At 38.9% G+C, this 26,670-nt stretch overlaps 1 protein-coding gene across 1 annotated transcript in view; it reads right to left on the bottom strand.

Moving 5' to 3' along the window:
* CGRRF1 (cell growth regulator with ring finger domain 1) overlaps positions 1-26,670 on the bottom strand; it is a 30,985-nt gene that overhangs the window by 1,527 nt on the left and 2,788 nt on the right. Inside the window, exons 2-5 of the mRNA XM_080809498.1 lie at positions 15,586-15,725; positions 8,231-8,408; positions 7,929-8,076; positions 322-429 (exon numbers count right to left, since the gene is read on the bottom strand). Of these exons, the coding sequence (XP_080665624.1) occupies positions 322-429; positions 7,929-8,076; positions 8,231-8,408; positions 15,586-15,725 (574 nt within the window). The remainder of the gene's footprint in view (positions 1-321; positions 430-7,928; positions 8,077-8,230; positions 8,409-15,585; positions 15,726-26,670) is intronic.

The raw sequence follows: 26,670 nt of genomic DNA, 5'->3' as shown, positions 1-26,670 counted from the left end.
TTTACTTATTTGAAAGGGGGGGGGGAGCAGACTCTGTACTGAGCGCAGAGCCTGATGTGGACTGATCCCACAACCCCACGATCACGACCTGAGCAGAAATCAACAGTCAGACGCCCAAATGACTAAGCCACCCAGGCACCCAAACAATTACTCTTTAAATCTGGGAGTCATAAAAGCTGCTAAAAATTTGTGAGCTAGCAAACCCAATAGCAAATAACAACTAGTTTCTGTGATAACTGAAAAATTTTATCTCTTTATACATGGTCATTGTTTGAAACTCTCCAGATAAAAGGGACAGAGATAAGATAACAGGGTACTTACCTTAAGATCATGAAATTGACCTTGAGCCAGGAGTAAATATTGATACAATATTCTACAGGAAAGTTTATACGTTTTATCAGGAATATGAATTACTGACACCATGGAAATCTAAAATAAAAATTAAACACTAGTCAGTACTTAACCTCCTTACATTATTTCACAGGTATGTAAAAGGAAAGTAAAAGGTGGGGCACCTGGGTGGCTCAGTGGGTTAAAGCCTCTGCCTTCGGCTCAGGTCCTGATCCCAGGGTCCTGGGATCGAGCCCCGCATCAGGCTCTCTGCTTAGCAGGAAGCCTGCTTCCTCCTCTCTCTCTCTGCCTGCCTCGCTGCCTACTTGTGATCTCTATCTGTCACATAAATAAATAAAATCTTTAAAAAAGTTAAAATTTTAAAAAAAATTTTAAAAAGTAAAAGCTTGATAAATTAGAAAACTTATAATAATTGATTTTTTAAAAAAGATTTTATTTATTTATTTATTTTTAAGATTTTATTTATTTATTTGACAGAGATCACAAGTAGGCAGAGAGGCAGGCAGAGGGAGAGAGAGGAGGAAGCAGGCTCCCAGCTGAGCAGAGAGTCCGATGCAGGGCTCAATCCCAGGACCCTGAGATCATGACCTGAGCCAAAGGCAGAGGCTTTAACCCACTGAGCCACCCAGGCGCCCCACAATAATTGATTTAAATCATAGTCACTAAAGTGGAACCAGTTATGGAACACATTTTTGCCAGTTATTTTAAATTATACCCAAAGTTACAAATTTAATGCAATCCCAACAAAAATAACAATGAGCTTTTTCATAGAGTTATATGAGTTGACTCTAAGATTCTTATGAGGAAAAAGAACACATAAGATTAGCTAGGAAAATACTGGAACAAAGCTGTGGGGAAGATCAAGCCCAGTCAGATATGAAGACATAGTACAAAGCCTCTAAAATTAAAATAGTACAGGCACATGAACAGATAGGTGGATAGACCAGAACAAACAGTCCAGAAACAGACCCAACTATCTATACAAATATGACAAAGTTGCCATCTAAAATCACTGGGCAAACAGTCTTTTTATAAAAAGTACTGGGACTGGATAGCTATTTGGAAAAATATAAAATTGGATACATTCCTCAAATCGTACGGAAGAATAAACTCCAAAAGCTTAAGAAGCCTAATTATAAAAAATAAAACTATGCAAGCACTAGAAGAAAACATGTGAATTCCTTTTTACTCTCAATGTAGGGAAAGACTTTTTTTTTTTTTTTTAAGATTTTATTTATTTATTTGACACAGAGAGAGAGAGAGAGAGAGAGATCACAAGTAGGCAGAGAGGTAGGCAGAGAGAGAGGGAAAGCAGGCTCCCCCCTGAGCACAGAGCCTGATGTGGGGGTTGATCCTAGGACCCTGAGATCATGACCTGAGCCAAAGGCAGAGGCCTAACCCACTAGCCACCCAGGCACCCCAGGGAAAGATTTTCTTTTCTTTTCTTTTTCGTTGTTGTTGTTTTGTGTGTGTGTGTGTTTTTTTTTTTTAAGATTTTATTTATTTATTTGACAGAGATCCCAAGTAGGCAGAGAGGCAGGCAGAGAGAGAGGAAGGGAAGCAGGCTCCCCACCGAGCAGAGAGCCGATATGGGGCTCGATCCCAGGACCCTGGGACCATGACCCCAGCCGAAGGCAGAGGCTTTAACCAACTGAGCCACCCAGGTGCCCCCAAGGAAAGACTTTCTAACAATGACTGAAATCCAGAGGCAGATGCATTTGACTGTGTCAAAATTTAAAGCTTGTATGACAAAAAGCCCCATAGGAAAAGTCAAAAGACATTGATGAAATGGAATAAAATATTCACAATATCCATAATTTATGAACAACTTTTAAATATTGAAAAAAAAGTAACCAAAAATCCTATTTAAAAATGGGCAAAAGGGCGCCTGGGTGGCTCAGTGGGTTAAAGCCTCTGCCTTCAGCTCAGGTCATGATCCCAGGGTCCTGGGATCGAGCCCCGCATTGGGCTCCCTGCTCAGCCGGGAGCCTGCTTCCCCCCCTCTCTGTCTGCCTCTCTGCCTACTAGTGATCTCTGTCTGTCAAATAAATAAATAAAATCTTGAAAAAAAAAAAGAGTAAATCCAACCTTTATGACTGAATTATGATTGGAAATGGAACTATTCCAGTCTGAATATTTAAACTTTCAAATAGGAGTTAGTTCTTGAGTTCTTGGTCTAACAGAGCTAATAAATAAATAAATAAATAAATAAATAAAAATGAACAGACAATTCACACAAAATTATAAACACGATCCTCAGCCATATTAAAAGATGTTCAATTTCACTCATAATATGATAAATGCAAATTACAACTTCACTGAGATATTATTTCTCACTCATTGGATTAATAGATTGCAAATGTTTATCAATATAGTCTACGGGGAAATAGTCACTTTCATATATTTCTGGCAAAAATGTATAAAAAAAGAAAAAAAGGTACAACTCCAAGGATATAAACCGAATGGAGGGGAATTTGGTAATATGTATCAAAATGACATACCTTTGCCCTTCAACCATGCAACCTCAACAATATAAAAATACATATGCACAGGTTATTCAGTGCAAAATTATTTGTTACTGCAGAATACTGGAAATTACCTGAATGTCCAGCTGTAGGAGATTGGCTAAATAGCTATGGTACCTATCGATACAGTCTACATACCATTGAGCACTACGCAGCCACGGGAAAACAACGTGAGGAAGAGCTCTATGAACTGATGTGAACTGATTTCCAGAGATAATATGAAGTGATTAAAAAAAAAAAAACCCAGAACATGTATAGTATAAAAAGTGTGATACCTTTTGAGTAAGAAAGAAAATAAAAAATATGCATATCTGTATTTTCTCATCATTACAATAAGAAACAGGAAGAATAAACCAGAAAACAATGAACTTGGTTATCTACAAGAATTGGGGTATATAAGAATGGGAGGCACCTGGCCTGGGTGGAGCACGCAACTCTTGATCTCAGGGTTGTGAGCTTGACCCCTTGTTGGTGTGGAGATTATTTAAAGGTAAAAGTGTTTAAAAAAAAAAAAAAGAAGGCATTGTGGGAAGGGATGAGAGCAACATCTGAGTACATTTCCTCTTTATATGGTTTTTTCACTTATAGGAGAACTAATCTAAGTAATTTATGGACACAGAATTTGATTATAAATCCTTGGGCAGAAAATAAAGGAGAGGGCAGTTGAGCATCAAAATAATTAAATTCAGTAATGAGTTATAAATCACTGGGGGAAAAAAGAAATTCATGAGGACATATGGATAATAAATAAAGAAATAAATGGTTATAGTATGATACTGTACTACAGTATAGTACAATACTGCTTAAAGTACAATACTTGTACTTGCTTATAGTACAATACCGAGGGCTAAATGGAGAGCTGGAATTGGAAAATGATCATTTTGCAACCATCATGGTAAAGATAAAATCTGTTAATAATTATCAATGGATAGGGGCACCTGGGTGGCTCAGTGGGTTAAGTCTCTGCCTTCGGCTCAGGTCTGGATCCTGGGGTCCTGGGCTCAAGAGCAGCATCGGGCTCTCTGCTCACTGGGGAGCCTGCTTCCCCCTCCCCCTCAGCCTGCCTCTCTGCCTACTTGCTCTCTCTGTCAAATAAATACATAAGATCTTAAAAAAAAAAAGAATTATCAAAGGGGGGAAATTTTCATAAAGACTGGGATTTTGTGTGGTCTTAAAAGTGTCCTCTCCCAACTGCTTATCATTTGCAAGGGAGGGGAAAAAATACAGCAGAGGAGAAATGAGACATCCCTTTGCAGAGAGATCAAAATTAACATCACCGGGGCGCCTGGGTGGCTCAGTGGGTTAAGCCTCTGCCTTCGGCTCGGGTCATGATCTCAGGGTCCTGGGATCGAGCCCCGCATCGGGCTCTCTGCTCAGCAGGGAGCCTGCTTCCTCCCCACCCCTCTCTGCCTACTTGTGATCTCTCTCTCTGTGTCAAATAAATAAATAAAATCTTTAAAAAAAAAAAATTAACATCACCAATGAGAGGAAAGAACTGCACATGCCTCCAAAGGTGATGCCCTGAAAAGCCCGCATCATCACCCATGCTAAGTAGACTGGCTGAAAATGCACAACTCTGATCCGATCATGATGAAATATCAGACAAACAAAATGGGAACTGTCCTATTTTATAAAAAGGGTGTACATGACTTGTATTCTTCAAAAATGTTAATATCGTAAAAGACAAACATAGGCTATGAAAATGTTCTAGATTAAAGAAGGCTAAAGATACATGACAAATAGACTATCTGACTCTAGACTTGAACCTGTACTGGAGGAGGAAACATGCTGTAAAGAACACTGATACATTCACTGACATCTTAGCATACAGGTCATAGATTAGATAAAATATTTTGTCAATGTTAGATTTATAAAGTTGATAAATATATTGTGTTTATATAAGAGAACATTTCCTACTATTAGGAAATACAAACTAAGGTATTTAGGGATAAAGAATCAGGCATACAACTTCTTCTTGATTCATTTAAAAAAATACACACACATATGAGCAAATAATAGTGCCAATCTGGCAAATGTCAACAATGAACAACAGGAGATTTGGGTAAAAGGTATAGGGGTGTTCTTCCAGTTTTCTATTTTTGCAAGTTCCTAAAATTATGTCCAAATGAAAAGTTTAAAGAAAGAATCCTACCATGGTTGTAAACATATAATATTCTTTACAGCTTTATAAAGATTTAATAATTTGGAAATGGCTTCAGAAGTTGTAATATTGAACCAAAATGACAGGACTGGTAGAAGACAGTAATATCATCACCTCATACAAACAATCCTGCCATTCGATTTACTATTAAAAGCTTCAGAAGCTACTATCATGCTAGTTACAAATATATATGTAGCTATAAACATATATATATATCTCAACATATATATATAAATACGTGTATATTTATATATATATATAAATATTACATCTAACAAAGTCATACTCTGAAGGAGCTGTTACATACATAAAAATCATACACCTGTACTTCCCAGGTATTCATATTTGATATGGAAAAGATGCTCAAAATACACTAAATGAAAACAGGTCACAAAATAGTACATATACCTTTACCCTGTTTTTGTTTAAAAACTTACATATTATAAAGGTCTGCAAAGATGTAAATATTGACAGTGGTTAACTCTGGATGAAAGAATAGAGGTGATTATGCTTTTTTCCTTTTGGCTTATCTAGATTTTCTAATTCTATTTCCCGCCACAAACATGTATTATTTGAGTAACAGAGAAAATATAATTGAGTAAAAGTGAAAAAAAAAGTCAAAATCAAAATATTGCAATAATAACCCCTGCTTCTACCTAAAATAAAAAACTGACTACACTATCAAAACACCATTTTTACTGTTACAACAGGAATGGTAGAGCTTAATTTTTTTTTCCTTTAGATTTAGACTCAGATGCCCAGATAAAATAGTGAAAAACCAAAAAGAAAAAAAAACCAGTTTGCTTTTAAAATTAAGAAGGAGAACATTAATACAAACTATGCTAATAAATATGCTATAGTTCCAATATTAGGCCCAATCTGAGTGATAAGAGATGGAGAAGCAAGATTAACAGGAAAAAAGGGAGGGCATGTGCTGATGAGAAGAAAAGACCCAGAGAAGGAGACTCCAAAAGGAAAAGAGAAAATGCCTATTAACCCTCGAGGGCCCGCCGCCCCCAGCTCCCCTGTGGGATTGCGCCTCCCACAGGTTCAGCCAGGCCACGCCGTCTTCGTTCCAGTTGGATGGGGGGCTGAGAGCAAATCTTTCCCTGTTTGTAATACCATTGACTTATACACTGGAAAGTGGTTAAAATGGTAAAATTTTATGTTATATATATTTTAACACACACACCCTGCTGTTTAGACTGAGGAAGAAAGTTAGAAAACAAAGAAGACTCTGAGTACCTCAAAGAGATAGCGATCACCCTCAGTGAGGGGGAAAGAAGCTAAGATGGGAAGCTGGGAGGAAGGTGACAGATCTGACCCTTTCTGTTTTGAATGAGAGGAAGAAAGGAGCTTAGAAGACACGGGTGACATGGTGGTGACAGAAGGGTTACCTTGCTGGGGTAGGCTGGGTAATGAACAGAAGCTGGAAATATGAAACACCAACCTAACAGTTCTTACCTATTTTCAACTGAACAGGGTGAAGGGGAAGAGGGGAAGAGGGGAGGAGGGGAAGGAAACCAGATTTTTCATATGCGCTCCTCATGCACAAGTAACTGACTTGCTGTCAAGCTCTATGAGACTCACTAACATTGCTTGGCATGACTTTGAGTTGTTTTCTGTTGTTGATGTTGTTTTCACTTATCACATTTATTGACCACCTTTTGTGTTTCAGGCACTGTGTTAGGTTCTGGAAATATACTGCTTTTAGTATGACCTACTTAGAAAAACCAAATTGACTTCAGTTCACTGGAACTTCAATTTGGTAAGATTAAAACCCCAAACTGTGTATAAGCAGGGTCCAGATTTCTCAATAAGGGTCTGCACTTTCCAAATGCAAGAAAATGTACATTTGTTTTGAGGAGATATTCTTTTAAATTTTTTTTTTTTTTCTGAAAGTACTGGCACAGGGTTGCAGAGGCTTACTGGTTCCGTCTCTTTCTGAATGACTGAGAGTTTTCTTCAGACTCCCATTTCAGTCTTTATAAGAGGAGTATTTGCCCTAACACACAAGGTTGTTGGAAGAAATAAATAAGCTAATGCTAGCCAGTGTACTGTATATGTTACAAAGTATCATAAAAATGTTACCATATCTTTATTAATGAGCATATCAATACCATGCACTTCAGAAAAATAGTAAATTGGGTATGATAGCATTCCTACCATGAAACGGTTTTACCAACAGTTTATTTCATGTACAAGCTTCTACCATACTCAGAGGAATGTCAGGGTTCAGGTCCTCTTAGATCCCTAAGATGCTTTTATCTTACTAATAGGGACAAACTACTAGACTAAAGAAGTAATGAGCACATAATGAGAAAAGGAGATCACTATAACTACTGAAAATACAAAGGATCGAGTACATAGAAGATACAGGTGCAGCGGGGGCTATGACGGAAACAAGGTGACTTGCAACCATGTACAGAAACGAGGGAAGATGGTCTTAAAACTGAGCACTTCAGATGATTACAAGGCTTGTTCATTCGGTGCTAAAAATGCTAAGAATAAACATGCTTCCCAGGAGACTTTTTTCTATCTAGCAAACATGATAGAATACAGAATGATAAAATTAACTTAATTCAACTATAATATGCCTTTTGTTTTCTAAATAATATCCTATTCTTGCAACATATTATATATATATAAATATGTATATATTTATATATATATAAATAATATGTCTAACAAAATCATACTCTGAAGGAGCTGTTACATGTATGAAAATCATACACCTGTACTTCCCAGGTATTCCTTCTTTAAGAAAAATGTGTCTGGGCCAAACATATAGCCTCAGAAATTAAAATAAAACTTTTTCTATTCACCAAATAATTATGACCCATCATCCAAATCACTTCAAGGAATGCTTCCAGAATTTTAAAGTTACTTACAATGTCATAAATTTCTCGGTCATCCTCATCAGCTAGGGTCAACAGCGCTACCAACGGATAGCGAGATCTGGGCACTGTACCAAAGTCTTCAATTTTAGTATCTCTTGGTAACTGGCAATATATTTCTTCTTTGCTGTCCTTCTTAATACTTTTTGAAAATGTAAAGGTAAATTGCCACTGTAACCCAAAATACAATAATATGCAAAAAGTGATCAATAATAACTGAGCAAATACTTTCTCCATTAAAAAGTCTTATGCTTGAGATTTTCACTGGTTAACGGATGTATCATAAAAAAGGATACAAATACTGCTCTTGATAGAGATATTCACTATACAGAGCATCTTCCAGGGCTCGGGGGGTGCTTATTCGGAAGCAATAAAAGTGCTTCTGCAGAGCTTCATAGAGTTTTTGGACACTGCACCCCCAGTAGCATGTCAAGAGGCTATCTTCAAGGCAGTCTGTTGTCAAAGTTATGCCAGCTGTAGAAAACAAAGAAGAAAAGAAGACAAAGAGAAGAAAATTACCAAATATAGTTTTTCATACAATTATACACAGTGAATGACAAAAACCTCCTTTCGATGGCTAGCCCGGCTGATGGCAGTTCAAGGAACTCATTAAAGGGCACATATCTGTAAATGAAGGAACTGGTCCCTAAACAAGTAACAGAAAAGCCTCAACATCTATACACATTACACATATACACATATACACATATACATTTTGAAGCACGATCAGTAAACTCTTATTTGTATATTTACACATGGAAATCATCAAGTTAATTTTTTGGCTGGGACTCAGAGGCTTTCTCCCACATAGTGTTTAAAAACTGAAATATAGTTCACCATTGATAATCTTTGTTGATATCTTGTTCTTCGCTGTCCTTCTTAATACTTTTTGAAAATGTAAAGGTAAATTGCCATTTTGAAATGTAAAGGTAAATTGCTATCTTGTTGATAATTCTAACAGCATATATAATCCTAATTACAAGAAATAGGAGCACTGTCTCCAAATGTGGATATATACAACCTTGTAACTGTAAGAAACAGAGCAGGACTGTCTCTGAAAGTGGATACACATAACTCATGGGGTCCTCAGATGATCACTGGAGTAGAAAAAATATGAAAAAGAAATCAAGCCTTACTAATATTAATATGCACACTGACAACATTTATACTTTTTTTCTTTTTAAGATTTTATTTATTTACTTGAGAGAGAGAGTGAGAGAGAGCATGAGAGGGAGCCCGATGCGGGACTCGATCCCAGGACTCCAGGTTCATGACCTGAGCCAAAGGAAGTCACCCAACAGAGCCACCCAGGCGCCCCAACAACATTTATACTCTTGTTACACAGTTAATGTCCTACATGATATGCAAAACATCCTAAGGAAAGAGTAGGGATTCCAAAACATGAAGGGCTTAGTAGCAATGCCCTCATTCATTTATTTGCTTTCAGCGTAATAAGACATGTTACAATTTGAATAAACCTGATTAAGTGGAAAAATAAATTATAAGTGGGCATACTAATTAGACTATTTTACTTATTTATTAAACACTCACCTAGGACTTACTATTACCACCCATATGATTTTTTTCCCCTTGCTCATGGCAGTTGCAGCAATATCAAGTTCAAGGGCAGCAATGTCTAGGATCTTATACCGTTGGCAGTGGAAACTGTAGCATCTGGTGCTCAGTGGCAGCGGACTTGCAAGACCAAAAGTACGTGGTCTGGGGCATTGTTCCTTGCTGAACACCCTTAGTCTCTGATTCTGGGTCTCCAAACCTAACAGCAATTCTGTAAGCTACCCAGTATCCTTTGACTGGAGTCATTTCTGTTACTTACTAATAGGAATTCTGATGGATACACTGTGTAGTTTTAAAAAGGTGATCAGTGGGGTGGCTGGGTGATTCAATCAGTTGGGTGTCTGATTCTTGATTTCGGCTCAGGTCATGATCGCAGGGTTGTGGGATGGAGCCCTGAATTGGGCTCTGCACTCAGCGGGGGGTCTGCTTGAGATTCTCTCTCTCCTCCTCCCTCTGCCACTAACCCCTGCGCTCACTCTCTCTCTGTAAAATAAATAAATAAATCTTTAAAAATATATATATAAATCATCCCTTAAGAAAATAAAAAGGTAAAAAAAAAAAAAAGAAAAGAAAAAGGTGATCAAGAGTCAAGAGTATGTTTTAGGGGCGCCTGGGTGGCTCAGTGGGTTAAAGCCTCTGCCTTTGGCTCAGGTCATGATCTCAGGGTCCTGGGATCGAGCCCCACATCGGGCTCTCTGCTCAGCAGGGAGCCTGCTTCCTCCTCTCTCTCTCTGCCTGTCTCTCTGTCTACTTGTGATCTCTGTATGTCAAATAAATAAATAAAATCTTCAAAAAAAAAAAGAGTATGTTTTAGAAGGATATACACAAATACAAGCAGATGCTCTAAAGGATACCAAAAATTCAGTTTTTATTTTTCCTCCATGTAGTTAGTAGTACATACATAGACTTTCACATTTGGAGTATGTGTAGCAGCAGTGACATAGGATAATTTCCAATCATAGTTAAGCAAAATTTTTTTTTGAAGATTTTATTTATTTATTTGACAGACAGAGATCACAAGTAGGCAGAGAGAGAGGAGAAAGCAGGCTTCCCGCGGAGCAGAGAGCCCGATGCGGGGCTCGATCCCAGGACTCTGGGATCATGACCTGAGCCGAAGGCAGAGGCTTTAACCCACTGAGCCACCCAGGCACCCCAAGCAAAACTTTTAACTGGCAGGAACACTGCACAGGTAATTGGAACAGAATTTGATTTCAAAGTTTTATATGATTCTAACATCAGGTATTATTCAAGAATGGGAAATTTAATTAGCTATTATTTGTTAACTAGCTATTAAATAGCCAAAGAAAAACACCCCATCAATACAAATTTATATATATTTATATACATTTAATATATAATTATATTAATTTATTCATTAAATATCAAAACACATTAATGTCATGTTCATATATACTATTTATATTATGCTACATAACTGTGCTTATATATTTAAAATTAGTATACATATTAAAAATCATACATCCTTTTCTCTATGTTACCACGGAACCATGCAACATGAGGGAAGGAAAAAAAGCTGAAGTAGATATGAAAGGGAGAAATAGAAAAGGCATATAAAAGAAAGTGGAGGGGTGCCTGGGTGGCTCAGTGGGTTGAGCCTCTGCCTTCAGCTTGGGTCATGATCACGGGGTCCTGGGATCGAGCCCCACATCGGGCTCTCTGCTCAGCGGGGAACATGCTTCCCCCTCTCTTTCTGCCTGCCTCTCTGCCTACTTGTGATCACTCTGTCTCTGTCAAATAAATAAAGTCTTTTAAAAAAAAAAAAGAAAAGAAAGTGGAAAAAGAAAAAAAGGAACCCAGAAAATGATTTCTTAATATTCTTGGCAGAAATGTGTAAATGTGAAAAGATGTTATGCATGGAGCTCTAGTTATATCAAAATGCCGGGATGCACCCAAATGTCCAATGATAGGGGATTAAATGAATAAAATGTAGAACATTCTATAATGAAGTATTATGGAGCTCATAAAAAAGAACTGAGGCATGGCAAAATACCTGCATATACTACAGGGGGATGATCTTCAGAATATATACAAACGAAAAAAGCAAGATGGAGGCAAGTATATACCATATTCCTGTTTATCTCACAGGAGGGGATATCCATATCTATGTGATTGTTTACACTAAAAAAGAACCATGGAAGGATAAGGACTAAAACATGTAAAACTACCCAGTTTATTTGCTCTGTAAAAAGCATCAGAGTTCTAGAGATTCAAAGCTGCGTAGAAGGCTTATTTACAGACTGCATATATGTGACTAAAGTGGGGAGAGTGTCAGAGACTACTGACAACTGGATACTAATCAGACTTCAACAGGTATGTCTCTGAAATTAATAAGTTAATGAGAAGGGAGAATACAATCTGTAAATTCTACTCTCCACAATCTCTCCTACACTCGTCCATGACATAGACTGAAAAGAGAATGTACTGATTAACACTAACTGATGACAGTTCAAATCTCCCAGGCAAAACTGTTCTCCCTTTTGTTTTTCCCACTTCTTCTGCAGACAGTTCTCATTCCTACATTTTCTCAGTCTTCTAAGATTCAGTGCAAACAAAATGCCTTCTCAAATCGACAACAACAGCAGACTTGGAACACAGCCTTAAACCAGAAAAGTCAGAATCGAAGCAAACTGAAGCAGCACGGGGATGATTTCCCTCAATCTGCCCTTACATGCCTAGTTGTAACGGGCAAATGGAGCCCCGCATATGAGACAACCTTGCAAAAAACTGCAAAAAATAAGGACTAGAGTCAATGAGTTGAGGCATTAAAAAAAGAAGAAACAACAGGGCAGAAAAGCCACAGACTTTCTAGAGGAGAATTCCTGAGAAAGAACTAGCGTACAGGTGATCATGCATGAGGATAATAAATCTGGAGTATTGGGAGATGAAAGTTTTACGTCGTAGAGAATAGAGGTTCACAAATTCCTCTGAAAATGCTGTGTGTGTCATTTTGTCTAACCCTTTCACCTTTGTTAGGTCTCACCAGGGTGAATGAGCCAAAATATGAGGAAGCTGTCACAAAGGGAGAGGAGAATTTCTGACCCAAAGGAATTAAACTCAACTAGCAAACCCTAAATACCTCCTTTCAATTTCATTAGAGCTTCTTACACTGGGGACATGGAAATACCATAAATCCAAATCCAGTATCATCACATAACAGCAAAAGAAATCCCAACAAGCCACCCATGCTAAAGAGAACCAGAGGACTAAGGTTAAAACTGATTCTCTTGTTCATTTTCAAGTAAATCAGATCTCCAGATTCCCCTTCCCTCCCTACATGCCAAGCACCTTGGGAACAGTGGTGAAAAAAGACCTGGATTTTTAAACTATCTGCACACCAAATGAAATAACCTTTTAAAATGTCACAACTATTGCTCAGAGTATTATTTTAATGGCCTGGATAGACATCTTTAATGATATCCTCAGTTCCACAGTTTAAACAAATGAATTTTATCCTGCAAAACATAATTCCCACCAAATTCCTTCTCTTTATTTATGCAAAGAAGACATATAATGAATGATAGGCACTGGTCATTTTATTTTTTAAAAGATTCTATCTATTTGAGAGAGAGAGAGAGAACACGAGGTGGGGGGAGGGCAGTGGGAGAGGGAGAGTAGACTCCCCGCTGAGCAGGGAGCCCAAAACGGGGCTTGATCCCACGACTCCGAGATCATGACCTGAACTGAAAGCAGATGCCTAACCGACTGAGCCACCCAAGGTACCCCAGCACCAGTATTTTAAAAATTAAAATACTTCAATAAGCATGCTATAAATCCACACATTTAAAAAAAATTTTTGTGTACAGCTGAGAGAGGTCTTCTACTTACTAGATATCTTTTCATTTGTTTCTACCATTTATAGAGGGGCAGGGGAGGTTCTTTTTGATACTATTTCTGCCTGAAAGGAAGATTGGCAGATTTCCTCGCACTTTCTACCTCACAAGTATCCTGTGTTTGTTGGCTTATAATTGATCAGTTCTTACTTTTTCAGCATTTCCCAGCTTGTGGAACTATGTAGCAGGAAGGACAGCTTTGTATTGGCAGCTTTTTGTATGGGCAGTCCTACTCAAGATCCCAGTGCAAGTGCCTGACCACAGAGGTCAGAGGTCACCAAACTACCACTCTTCTCTACATTTTAATTAGGCATGTTTTCTAAATAGAATAATTTTCTCGTCAGATCTTGAAATTTGGTCTTCCCAAGTGAAAAATGTCAGAACAAACCCCTTATCTATCATTAGAGGGGAAAAAAAAGAGGTCCTTAGTTCTCTTCAATTCATAGGGTAATAATATAGTATTTATAGCTAAAGAAGAATAAGAAATTTTGTACTTCTTCATTATGAATCAGTATTTACTTAAGGTTGATAAATCCTATTGAGTAAGCATGCTGATGTTTTTAATGACTTTATGTATGCATGTGCGTATGTATGTATTTATAGAGCGCACGTGAGCGGGGGAGGGGAGAGGGAAAGAGAGAAGGAAAGACTTTCTAGCAGACTCCCTGCTGAGCACAGAGTCCGACTCAGGGCTCGATCTTACGACCCTGAGATCATGACCTGAGCCAAAATCAAGAGTCAGATGCTTAATCAACTGAGTCACCCAATACACTGATTTTTGACGTGATTCTGGAAGTTAGAGACAGAAAGATGACTACACAAGAAGCGTCACAGAAGCCAAGGGAGCAGGCTATCAAGAAGGAAGGGTTGGTCAACTCTGTTAAACTCTGCAGAGATAGTGTTAACTCAGGCCTACAAAGCCTGAGGGTCAGGTTAGGGGGGCAGAAGTGGGGATGGGTGACCTCAGGGAAAGCCAGTTCAGCAGAGGGACATAGGCATAAACCAGACTGCACTGACCCGAGGAGTGAAAGTAAAGCAGGCTAAGGGAAGAAGGCAAATGCAACCTGCTTTTGAGAAGCCTGACTGAAGGGAAGAGGAAGAAGGCAGTAGTTACAATAAGATAAAACATTGAGAAAGTTTGGGGTTGTTTTTAAGATTCCAGAAATCTGACCAAGTATAAAGGGTGATACGGTCTCAGCCCAGGAATCTTCGTAGAGCCACAGAACTGTACCTAAGAACTGCCTACTCTGTGTCTCTACTTACCTGCTACAAAAGCATTTCTAAGTCCAGAAGTTCAAAATTGCAGTCACTACCTTTCTTCCAAAACCTGCTGCTGCTCCTGTATTCTTTACCCTGGTAATAGGATCTGTCTATGGAGGGCCCCTTTGAAGAACCTGTCTTCCCCCACTACTCTCTCTTACCTGCTCCACCCTGTGTTTTATCCACAACAAACTACTTATTGTTTCTCTACTGTCTTATTCTGTTTCTGTATTGGTGCTTTGTTCATGCTTCTCTCTCTACCTAGAATATCTCCCAACCCCATGTGATAAATACCTACTTATCTTTTAAGACTCTACTCAAAAATAAATAAATAAATAAGATAGAATCAGCACATTCTTTAATGAGGCTTTTCCTGAATATGCCCGAACTTAATCATTTCTTCCTTCCCTTCCCTTTCCTTCCTTCCCTCTTCCTTCCCTTTCTTTCTCTCACTCCAATGGTTCCTAGATAGTCTTGCAGACAATTTATTTTTCCAAGTAAGCACAGAAACAATTGTCATCTATTATTACCATCTCCCAGAATAACATCTTATACTAATATAACTTAGACCCAAAATACCACAATTTCCGATTAAAAACACTTGTTCTTGAGGTTAGCGACCTTACAGTAACTGTTTATGCTATACAATCCATACCTTTTTCACTGCACTCAAGACCCATGAAAATGGCAGTGTCCTAACAAACTTTTCTCATTAACAGTTAAGATAACTTGATTCTTCTCACGCGAATGCCTCTGTTTGCTAGTTGATAAGTTCCTGAGGAGCAAGTTTGGTGAATTATTAGTCTTTGTAACTATAGTACAAAGTACTATGTTGTACAGCGCCCAGAATAAAATAGGTGCTCAATAAATACTTGTTGAGTCTAATGAAGAAAAAGCAATATAGAAAGAAAAATGCTAAGAAAGAGGCATAGAAAGAAAAAGATCTTTGGAAAATAGCCACCAACTTGTAATTGAAGCTGTAGATGGATTGGTGATCTCTAAGCCAAAAGGATTCTTGACTTGTCTCATTTGCTTTTTGAAAACTCTTGTGTTGAACTGGGTCTCTTCTGAATTTCTCAAAATTACTGGAACATCCCAACCAAACCTGAAGAAAAATAAAAATAAAATAATACGTAATTCTAGCAAATGTTGAAACTTTGTTATATGTGAAGTATGCTGGGCTTCATTAGTTATTCCTTTTAACACAAGTACCACAAAAAGAGATTAATTTATTCAGTTTACATTATATTACAGAATTAATCTAGAAGTGACAGACGAGAGGCCCCATGCAATATATTGTTCAGCTGGCTGAACTGACATACTCCTGAAACAAAGAGTTCTATTTTAATATTGTCGGTGATAACAAAGTAGTACAGTCATTAGAGATTAATTATACTTAATATGACAACAAAAACATGATAAGAGTTAGTGAACTTTTTATATGATATAAAAGCAAATTCATATTTAACATGCAGACTATCTGATATCATTTATGGGCCAGGAGAACTTTTATTTAAACACCAAATATAGCACTTCATTTATATAAGATGTTTTCTACTTTTAAATTTCAGGTAAAGCTGTGAAAATGCACACTGAACAGATTAAAAGGAAAATGAAATGGACCCAACTCAATTCGTTATCAAGTTAGAAAGCAGCTAAGTTCACTCAATTAAAAAAAGTAATTTAAAATTAATAGGATGACATTCATACTCTGATGCACTCTCTTCTCTCCAGACACTTAGCAGTGGTGGATAAAAAATAAACAGAGAAATTAAAAAGACCCCACTGAAATGAGCAAACAAACCGTGGTGTGTTGAAACAAAGGAACAGTAGTACTCAGCAATGAGAAGGAATAAATTATTGCTAGAGCCACATGGACAAATCTCAAAAACAACATGCTGAGCAAAAGAAGTCTTACACAAAGGAGTACATGCTCTATGATTCTATAATATAGAATTTGAGAGCAGGCAAAACTAATCCATAGTAGAAATAAAAAACAGAGCAATGGCTGCATCTGAGGCGGGGGGAAGGGGTATGGACTGACCAGGAAATGGCATGAGGAAACTTTCTCTGGTGATGGTCATGTTGCATATCTTGCGAAGAGGTTTGAGTATAGATGATGCATTTAATAACACTGAAGACTTGTATATTTCATTGTGTATAAAAATTACTTCGAAAGAAAAAAAAGGAACTGTAAACAAAAATGTTGAGGGACACCTAGGTGGTTCAGTCAGTTAAGCATCTGACTCTTGGTTTCGGCTCAGGTCATGATCTCAGGGTCGTGATATCGAGCTCCACATCAGGCTCTCTTTCCCTTTCCCTCTGCCCCTCTCTCCCTTTCCCACTCCCTCCCTCCAAACAAAACAAAACAAAACAAAACACCCAAATGTTGAGCTCTAGCTAATAATATGCAATGCTTTAGTGTTTATGGGAAGAATAACAACTTACTTTGAAGTGGATCAAGAAATATGATGGACAAATATGAAATAAAAACTCTATAGCAAAATATTGATTGTAGAACCTAAGTGATGGGCATATATATATTCATGGTATAATTTTTCAAGTTTTCTGTATGTTTGAAAATTTTAATAATAAAATGGTAGGAGAAAAAGAGATATAGTGGGTTCAAAGACAATCTTTATGGTTCTAAAAAGGGAAATAAACATAAAGTAATGAGTAAGGCTGATGCCAGAGTTTGATAGGTCCCAAGTCTGGTAGCAGGCAGTGGCAAGTAAGCCTTCCCATAGTAAGAGGACTTTATAGGTTGTCCATTCAAAACAAGAGCCAGACTGAGGTTCATAATTTGAATCCAGGCACTGGGTTAGGACAATATCAATATGGATGTCATTATAAGGGGCGTCTGGGTGGCTCAGCGGGTTAAGCCTCTGCCTTCAGCTCGGGTCATGATCTCAAGATCCTGGGATCAAGCCCTGCATCAGGCTCTCTGCTCAGCAGGGCCTGCTTTCCCCCTCCGCCTCTGCCTGCCTCTCTGCCTATTTGTGATCTCTATGTCAAATAAATAAATAAATAAATAATCTTAAAAAAAAGAAAGTTACACTCAAGATGAATTTAATCTTATGGAACGTTAGATAAGGCTCTTCTGGTCCTGCTTAAGAAAGTCAAAAAACAAGCCTCTCACAGATCGAACTGTTTCCAAGTAAGTTAACTGTATCCCAAAACAAAGATCAAGAGTATATATATGAATACAAAAATATCCAGCACCCTAAAGTAAAATTCACAGTGGTTAGCATCCAGTAAAAAATTAACAGCCGGGGCGGCTGGGTGGCTCAGTGGGTTAAAGCCTCTGCCTTTGGCTCAGGTCATGATCCCAGCAGCCTGGGATCGAGCCCCGCATCTGGGCTCTCTGCTCAGCAGGGAGCCTGCTTCCCCCTCTCTCTCTGCCTGCCTCTCTACCTACTTGTAATCTCTGTCTGTCAAATAAATAAATAAAATCTTAAAAAAAAAATTAACAGCCATGCAAAGAGAAAGTATGACTCATAATGAGGAGAGAAAATAATCAAAAGAAATAGACCCTATAAATGACATGTATACTAGAACTAGTAGACAAGAACATTGAAATAATTGTTATAACTATACTCCATATTTTCAAAAAAGTAAGTAAAGATTGAGCATATTACATGGAGATGTGAAAAATTTTTAAAAAGACCCAAATCCATTCTGAAGATAAAAAAATACAATATTTGAGATGAAAAATACACTGGATGAAATTAATAGCTGACTTAACATTATAGGACAAAAGATTAGTATATTTGAAGACTTATCAACAGAAAGGATCCAATATGAAACAGAGAGAGGAAAAGAAAGGCTAGACAAAAAAAAAAAAAAAAAAAAAAACCAAATCACTCAAAACATCATTGAGCTGAAGGACAACTTCATGCAGTTTGCAGAGAAAGGGCAGAGATGCACAAGAAAACTACAGACATGTATCATCGGGAAAATAGATGCAAAAGTTTTTTTTTTAAGATTTTTTTTTTTTAATTTGTTTGACAGACAGATCACAAGTAGGCAGAGAGAGAAGGAAGCAGGCTCCCTGCCGAGCAGAGAGCCCATGTGGGGCTGGATCCCAGGACTCCGGGATCATACCTGAGCTGAAAGCAGAGGCTTTAACCCACTGAGCCACCCAGGCGCCCCGATGCAAAACTTCTCAACAAAATGTTAACAAATGGAATCCAACACTACACTAAAAGGCTAATATATCATGACCTAATGATGGCTTAACATAACATTAAAACTTTAACATAATTCACCATATTAACAGACTGAAAAAGAAAAACCATATGATCATCTCAATACATGCAGAAAAAGAACTTGCTCAAATCCAATGCCTCATCCCGATAAAAACTGTCAGCAAAGCAGGAATGTAAAGGAACTTAACCTGGTAAAGGGCAGCAATAAATATGTAGAGCTAACATCGTACTTAATGAAAAACTGCTTTCCTCCTAAAATCAGGAACAAGACACTTAATAGCTATGTGTCCTTAGGCAATCGCTCAACCTTTCTGTAATTGGTTTCCCGTCTGGAAACCTTTGTAACAGAGTGTGGCACTAAGTGCTAGCGATGATAATGCCGATGATGGAGTAGACACAGGGGTTGGCAGAAGAGCTAGAGGGAAAGAACAAATCCAGTAATTTCTTCTTTTTGAACCTCAGAATCAGTTACCCCGCAGTCACTGTGTCTACTGCCCAACACTGCCCCAGTGCCTTTTAGCGGTTAAGTCAGGAATGTGAAATGGTAGGACACAAGATACAATCTTCCCATGAGAGCCATAAGATAACACCTCCCTCTTCTTTCCTTCATCCCTTGGAGTGAAGAAAACAAGGGGAGAAAACACCATTCTATGCTATATATACTCATTCTATTTCCTGGCCCCTTCATCGTTTTAATTTTCCCTACCATCCACCTACCCCCTCCTTTTTTTCCTTTACCTCCACTGCCTGGCTTCTTACACCCACATTACCAGCCCTAAATACTGGAATTCAGAGCTCATTTTGTTCAGTTCTACTACAGGTTCAACCATTATATTTCAGATATTTTATCATATTGTACCTAACATTTTCTTTTCCTTTTTTTTTTTTTTAAGATTTTATTATTTGACAGAGAGAGAGAGATCACAAATAGACAGAGAGGAAGGCAGAGGGGGAGAGGGAAGCAGTCTCCCCGCTGAGCAGGGAGCTTGATGTGGGCTCCATCCCAGGACCCTGGGATCATGACCTGAGCTGAAGGCAGAGGCTTACCCCACTGAGCCACCCAGGCGCCCCTTACATTTTCAATTAAAGAATCTTTAAAGGTATAGGAGTCAGAAACCCAAAAAGCAGGGCTTTGGAGAAGTATCTGGAAGCAGCCTTTTGTGAGCACAGAATTCCTTTGCAATTGCTTTATTTATTGATGTGTCAACGACACATCAATAAATAAATTTTCAAGAAAAAATATGCTTTATTTATTCTATGATTTATCTGGTTTTAATATAAAAAGTATTATTTCTCCAAATCTTTATAAAACATCAGTGTTGTAGGAAGATATACCGTATCTGTTCTGTGGCTTTGAATACACTTCGGAATGGAAGAAATAATTTGAGATGTAAAGTGTGCTTCTTTTTAAAAATGCTTATCCAAGGCTGCTTCACCCAGCATCATATCAAGAGCTGCCAAACCACACCTATTATTAGAGGAAATTCATCTCCCTAGATTTTTTATTTCTCCGTCTCATGCTTTGTCTTGGGTCTGCATTTTCTAATGGCCTAAGGTCCTCGATTTGAGTTGAATACATCTTTTAAAATTGGTATTATGGATCATGCTAAACCCTTGGCCTTTGTATCATACATAACCTTTTTACCGTGAAGGATAACATACAGAAAAGTACACAAAACATAGTTCAATGAATTAGAAAGTAATTGGTATTCGGGTGAAGAACCTGAACAATATTCTCAGAAAGTCTCTGGTGTCCCCTCCCAGGCACTATCCCTTCCCTCTCCACTATCTTGACTTCAATTGCTGTAATTTAGTGTATCTGTTTCTGAATTGTTATGTAAGTGGAAGGATGCTGTGTACACTTCTACTTCCTATTTTACAACATTATGCTTGCAGATTTATCCATGCAGCTATACCCAACACATCTTTGTGGCTATGTAATATTCTACTGTACAATCAATATGCTATAACTTGCCTCCTCGTTCTACTCTTAACGGACATTTAAGTTGTCCTCACTCTGGCCATCACAAATAATGCCTATATCAACATTGTCATACAAGGCACTTGGTGCACATGCGTGTACCCCCATTTCTTCTTAGGTCCACATACACTGAGAATGGTATTTCTTGGCCAGAAGGTCTGTGTTTCTTCAACTTCCGTGGAGAAGGCTAAAGATTGTTCTACGGGGTAGCATCAATTTACCCTCCTACGCTCCCCTTGTGCCAAATCCTTGCCAAAACCTTGTTAGCCACCTGGTAGGTATGTGGTGGCAGTGCACTATAGTTTTAATTTCTATTTCTCAGATGACTGATTATTTTTATTTATAGAAATTCTTTATATGTTCTGAATGTGAGCCCTTTGTTGGATATAGCTTCACTCCTCCTGCACCTTGCCTTTCACGTTCATAATGGCATCTTTTGATGAACAGAGCTCTTAGTTTTCACACAGTTATTAACTTTTTCCTTTAAGGTTAATGCTCTTGCTCTTTGGCTTTCCATTACTGGCTTATCTGAATTATGTCCTGACACTGCCACATTTCTGAATTAAGATCTCGGACATTTTTGCACTCCTGTCCTCTTGAAGGACTTAGTCAAGCATGACTAGAATGGCCAATGCTGAATCAAGGCTCTGGGTCCATATCTGATTTCACCAGCCCTGTTACCTCAATATCCTTATGCTTTGAGGGAAACAAGTGTTGGGGAGTGAGGGAGGATAAAATTCACTATACACTAGAGTGACGTTGCACACAGTCTGACCACACCTCTCCAAAGCATTATGTTTAATGTAGTCTGAGATCATGTAAGCTGGTTTGGGGGCAGCTGACACACAGATGACTCATGGTGAACTTTCAGCCTACTATAATCCTAAACTTTTTCACATGCCTGACCCAGCACGAACCTCCTCATTTTTGCACAAAAATTCACAACTTCCACAGTTTTAACCTGCTTGATGTGGATCAACGTTTCTATCCTTAACATATTACTCAAAAGCCTATATGCAGAGATGACCTGAAATAAGGTTAAAAATTGGAGACTGGTCAAATAGTAATCCATGATTGGTGCTGAAAAATAGTTCTGTGAAATACTGGTAAACAGACCCAATGATGTTTCTCTGGCCACCATCCCAACATCTGGTCTTTTCCACATTTTTAAAAACAGATTTTATTTATTTATTTGACAGAGAGAGAGAGATCACAAGTAGGCAGGCGGGGGTGGGGGGAGCAGGCTCCCCGCTGAGCAGAGAGCCCGATGCAGGGCTCGATCCCAGGACCCTGGGATCATGACCTGAGCCAAAGGCAGAGGCTTAACCCACTCAGTCATCCAGGTGCTCCTTTTTCCACATTTTTAATCAAAAACTAGAATAAAGACGTTGATGCCCTGTGTATCAGATCACAGCTAATAAGACATTACAAGGAATAATAAAATAAAATAGTAAAAGAGAAAACTGACAAGTTTTCTTTTCAATCAAAATTCACCTTTATCTTTTTCCACTTGAAGTCAAGTTGGTAACTGTTAGTAATGACATACCAACTAAACAAATGCTTCTAAACATTCATTATTTTCTTTTACCTAAACTTTGTTCCCCTTTTTACCATAAAGAGGATTTTCTATTCTTTCCTTTACTGTTACAATTTTATACTTATTCCTCCTGGATTTATCTGTAATTCTGTTTTTCCCCATTTTTAAAAAAGATTTCTGTTTATTTATCTGACAGAGAGAGAGTAAGCGTGCATGCACAAGCAGGGGGGAGTGGCAGAGGGAGAGCAAGGAGCAGACTCCCCACCAAGCAGGGAGCCGGATGCAGGGCTCCATCCCAGGGTCCCAGGATCATGACCTGAGCAGAAGGCGGACACCGAACTAACTGAGCCACCCAGGCACCCCTGCTTTTTCCCATTTCTAAATTGTTTATTATACTTGTTCATAATGTTTAAACTTTTAACACAGCAATAATCTGTGGACCTCCAATTCTTTTTTTTTTTTAAAGATTTTTATTTATTTATTTGACAGATAGAGATCACAAGTAGGCGAGAATCAGGCAGAGAGAGAAAGACAGGAGGATGAAGGCTCCCCGCTGAGCAGAGAGCCTGATGTGGGGCTCGATCCCAGGACCTTGGGATCATGACCCGAGCGAGCCGAAGGCAAAGGCTTTAACCCATTGAGCCACCCAGGTGCCCCTGGACCTCCAATTCTGACCACATTTTTCCTTATTGCTTGTATAACGTCTTATGTGGCACATACTTCCAAAGCTTTTAATCAGAGGCTGAATTGGTAGACCAGACCTCCTTTCCTTGTGTCTGGAGTCTCACAGAGCTCCTCATGAATAAAGGTTACTTTGAAGATAAAATTTTAGGCTCAGCAGTAAACAATTTTTATTACCCCTTCAGCTCTGAGTTCTCAAGCCAATCAGAAAACAGACATGCAATTGTTACTTTGGGGGCCTTCTCTCCACAGTGATCTCCCAAAGATGGTCTCATGCAGTAGCTGGATACTGACACTGGATCAGGATATAAAAGCCATTCGTGGGGAAACCCAGAGGATTGTCTCTGAGGGAACTGCTGTGCTGATGATAGGACTCTGGGAAAATGACCCAGTCTCGAAAACTCCGTGCCTTTATTTGTAAAATGAGCGTTTAAAATAAGTGACCTTAAGGCCCTCCGAAGGCTTGAAATGTCGTTTCTAACAGTTTTGTGTTTTCTTCTAGATTCCTCTAAAAAAAATCTTGCTAATGCAAGGGTGGAGTATTGTGCACTCTAAACAAATACAAACTAGTCATGTTCTTTTCCTAAGGAAGAATCTATACCTCATCACCAACCTCATCACACATAGACATCCTACTGCATTCAACAAGTGAGATGAGAAATAGTCAAGGTCAGTGTATCAGGTAGGGTTGGCAGGAGACAGAAGCCACATCTATTATTTAAATATAAAGAATCCAATATACAAAGAATTGTTAATCAAGTACTAAAGACTGAAAATGCAAGAAGGAGACACTGAGGTATCCTAGCACAAAGCAGTTATCACTCCTAGGGCGGGGAAAAACAAAGCGAAGAGTGGGGATGATGATGATGATGATGATGACGATTTAAGATTTTATTTCTTTATTTGACAGAGGGAGACACAGTGAGAGAGAGAACACAAACAGGGGGAGTGGAAGAGGGAGAAGAAGGCTCCCTGCCAAGCAGGGAGCCCGCTGTGGGGCTCGATCCCGGGACCCTGGGATCATGACCAGAGCCGGAGGCAGACGCTTAACATCTGAGCCACCCAGGTACCCCATAGAGTGGGGATTATTACAATTTAGAAGCTTAGATAAGGGATCCCCTGAGCTGGCATGCAGACTTTTGTGGTAGGAGCGCTGCCAGCTGGCGCGGATACCGCGCTGAAGGAGTGTGATGAGGCTAGTTCTAGGAAAAACTGTCAACTAAAATAAATTGCTGCTACTCAGGTCAACTGCCAGTGCCAGGGCAAAGGTCAGTGCCACAGGAATGCAGACCAGGAAAAGGAAGCAAACTGTTAAGAGGAAGTCCCTTCTTCCTCCTCCAGCCTTCCTGTTTCTTTCTAGCATCCTCTACTGGCAGATTCTAATAGGGAGCAAATGACAAGAGGAACATGCAAAGTCCCCGTGCCAGTATTACCAAGCAGAGTACAGAAGAGCATGTTTGCTTCTGAGAGACAACAGCTTTTGAGAAAGATCTGGAGGATGATTTAGAGTATGTCCTGTGACAGCACAGAAGGGCACAGGGTCCTTCCTCTAGGGGACCTGACCTCCCCTTAATCAGACGTTCCAGGTCTATGGACTGGCTTATATCTATAAACTGGATGAAAGGTAATTCGCCGTTGTGACCACTCAAGTCAGGTTTCTGGCTCCAGACATGGAGTTTCTCCTTCTACGTACTTCATGTAACATTTAGTAGGCTGCCCATCTGTTTTATTCCTAGAGACACTCTAATCCATTAGCCACCACCAAAAATCCTTGTGAGCCAAAACATTTTCTGCTTTGTCCTCCACTGCCCATTATGGAACATATGTCCACCTCGACTCTGGTGAGGTGCCACTGGACCTCAGGTCAGGAGCTCCCACCATCATAAAAAGCCTAGAGAGAACAGAGATTTTCAAGGATACAAGTCTCCTCTTGGCAATTTATTTCTCAGTGCCCTCATGAAAAAATGTGTCTTCTGTGAAGTCTTAAAGGATGCAGTAGGGGAATGGGTGTGCAGGTTGCACATAATAAATCCAGTCCAATATTCTTATCTTTCTAAATCGTTAGATTCTTCCATCGTTATGCCACGAAAGTTCTAGCACCTTAACCTTATTACATATAGGCCACCACTGAGTCCAAGTTTCAGTCAACCACATCTGAGTTAATACCTTAGATTCAGAATTTCTTGAGAACACACCCAGATCAATAAATTTTATCTCCAGCACCTAGATTGCTCAGTTGGTTAAGCATGTAACTCTTGGTCTCAGCTCAGGTCTTGATCTCAGGGTCCTGAGTTCAAGCCCTGCCTTGGGCTCCACTGAAGTAGAGCCTAGTGAAAAATAAAGAAAGAAAAGAAAAGAAATAAATTCATTTTATCTGATTTACTGTTACATACTATCCTTCCTGGCCTAATCTATTTACAATCAATTGTTCGCAATGACACAAATTAGCAAAATTTTGCACATCTTTTAGAGGCTAAGTTCTTTCCAACCAAGTAGGATTTTGTTCCTGTCCTTTGGAGCATGAAGAGATCTGGGCCTCACAGCAAAAGGTTATAAAGACAGGTCTTGAGTATAGACATCCTTTGCAAAGCAATTACTCTAGGAAAGGTTATAAAGGAGAGTCAGAATGACCGGGGTTTCAAGACTCTCAGTTTTACCCCAGCCAATTCAGATGTTCCCATTCCAAGTCTCAGGGGTCTGGTCTTTCCACTCAGTGTCCTAAATGAGACATCGATAAGGCTGTATAATTCTATTAGCAGCACAATTAAAACTGTGTTCAATGTTTAGTTCTGTGGCTACATGAAATAAAGTGCTTTAGAACCCAGAACCTCTCTGATTCTCTAAGGGTTGCCCTGAGTGTTTTAAGATATTAGCTTGTCATTTTCTTTCTTTAAGGGCTCCAGTGATCTGAGAAGCAACCATCCCACCCCTCCCTCAGTCCTTATAGTCAAAAAGTGCTTAAGCCACTTCAAACACTTCAGAAATCATTTTATCACAATCAATCAAAGGTAGTAATCTGATGAATCACTATGCCAATAATTGCCATGGATTACTAGGACCTTACATCATGTTGGCAAGGAGCTGAAGATGTGACCAAAGCAATCACTGAAGCCCATCTTTGAAAGCTTCTCCCCCTGGATTCCAATTGTAGTAACAATTTCTTTATTAATACCTTTTGTAAGTCCAACCAGGAGACCAAAACCACAAAAGCTATTTTAACAGAGGGAATTTAATATGGTTAATTGTTAACCATATGCTGAAGAACTGAAAATGCTAAAAGGGGACAGTGAGCATCATAGAAATAGAACCAGTAGGAAGCAGCTATCACTCCAAAACAGGAATAAAGAGAATTACTACAGCTGAGAAATTTGGAGCAAGGACTGCCATGGAGCTGGGACTCAGATCTGAGGAAAGGGTATTGCTATCTTTGAAAAGGTGTGATGGGCTGGTTCTAAGAGAGTGGAAAACTACAAACTGGAAAAACTGGGGCCAACTGTTAATGCCAGAGTGAGGCACTAACACTGTGGTGAGACAGACAAGAGAAGAATCACACAGGAAGCAGCAAGCCCTTTTGTTCTCTACCCTTCCACTCACCCTCCCCTGCTGGCAAAGTCTGCTAGGCAGCCAGCTAGCAAAGAAGAAA

The sequence above is a fragment of the Martes martes genome, assembly GCF_963455335.1.
Source record: "Martes martes genome assembly, chromosome: 7".
NCBI classification, from domain to species: domain Eukaryota; kingdom Metazoa; phylum Chordata; class Mammalia; order Carnivora; family Mustelidae; genus Martes; species Martes martes.
This window is presented reverse-complemented; position numbering and strand designations above follow the sequence as displayed.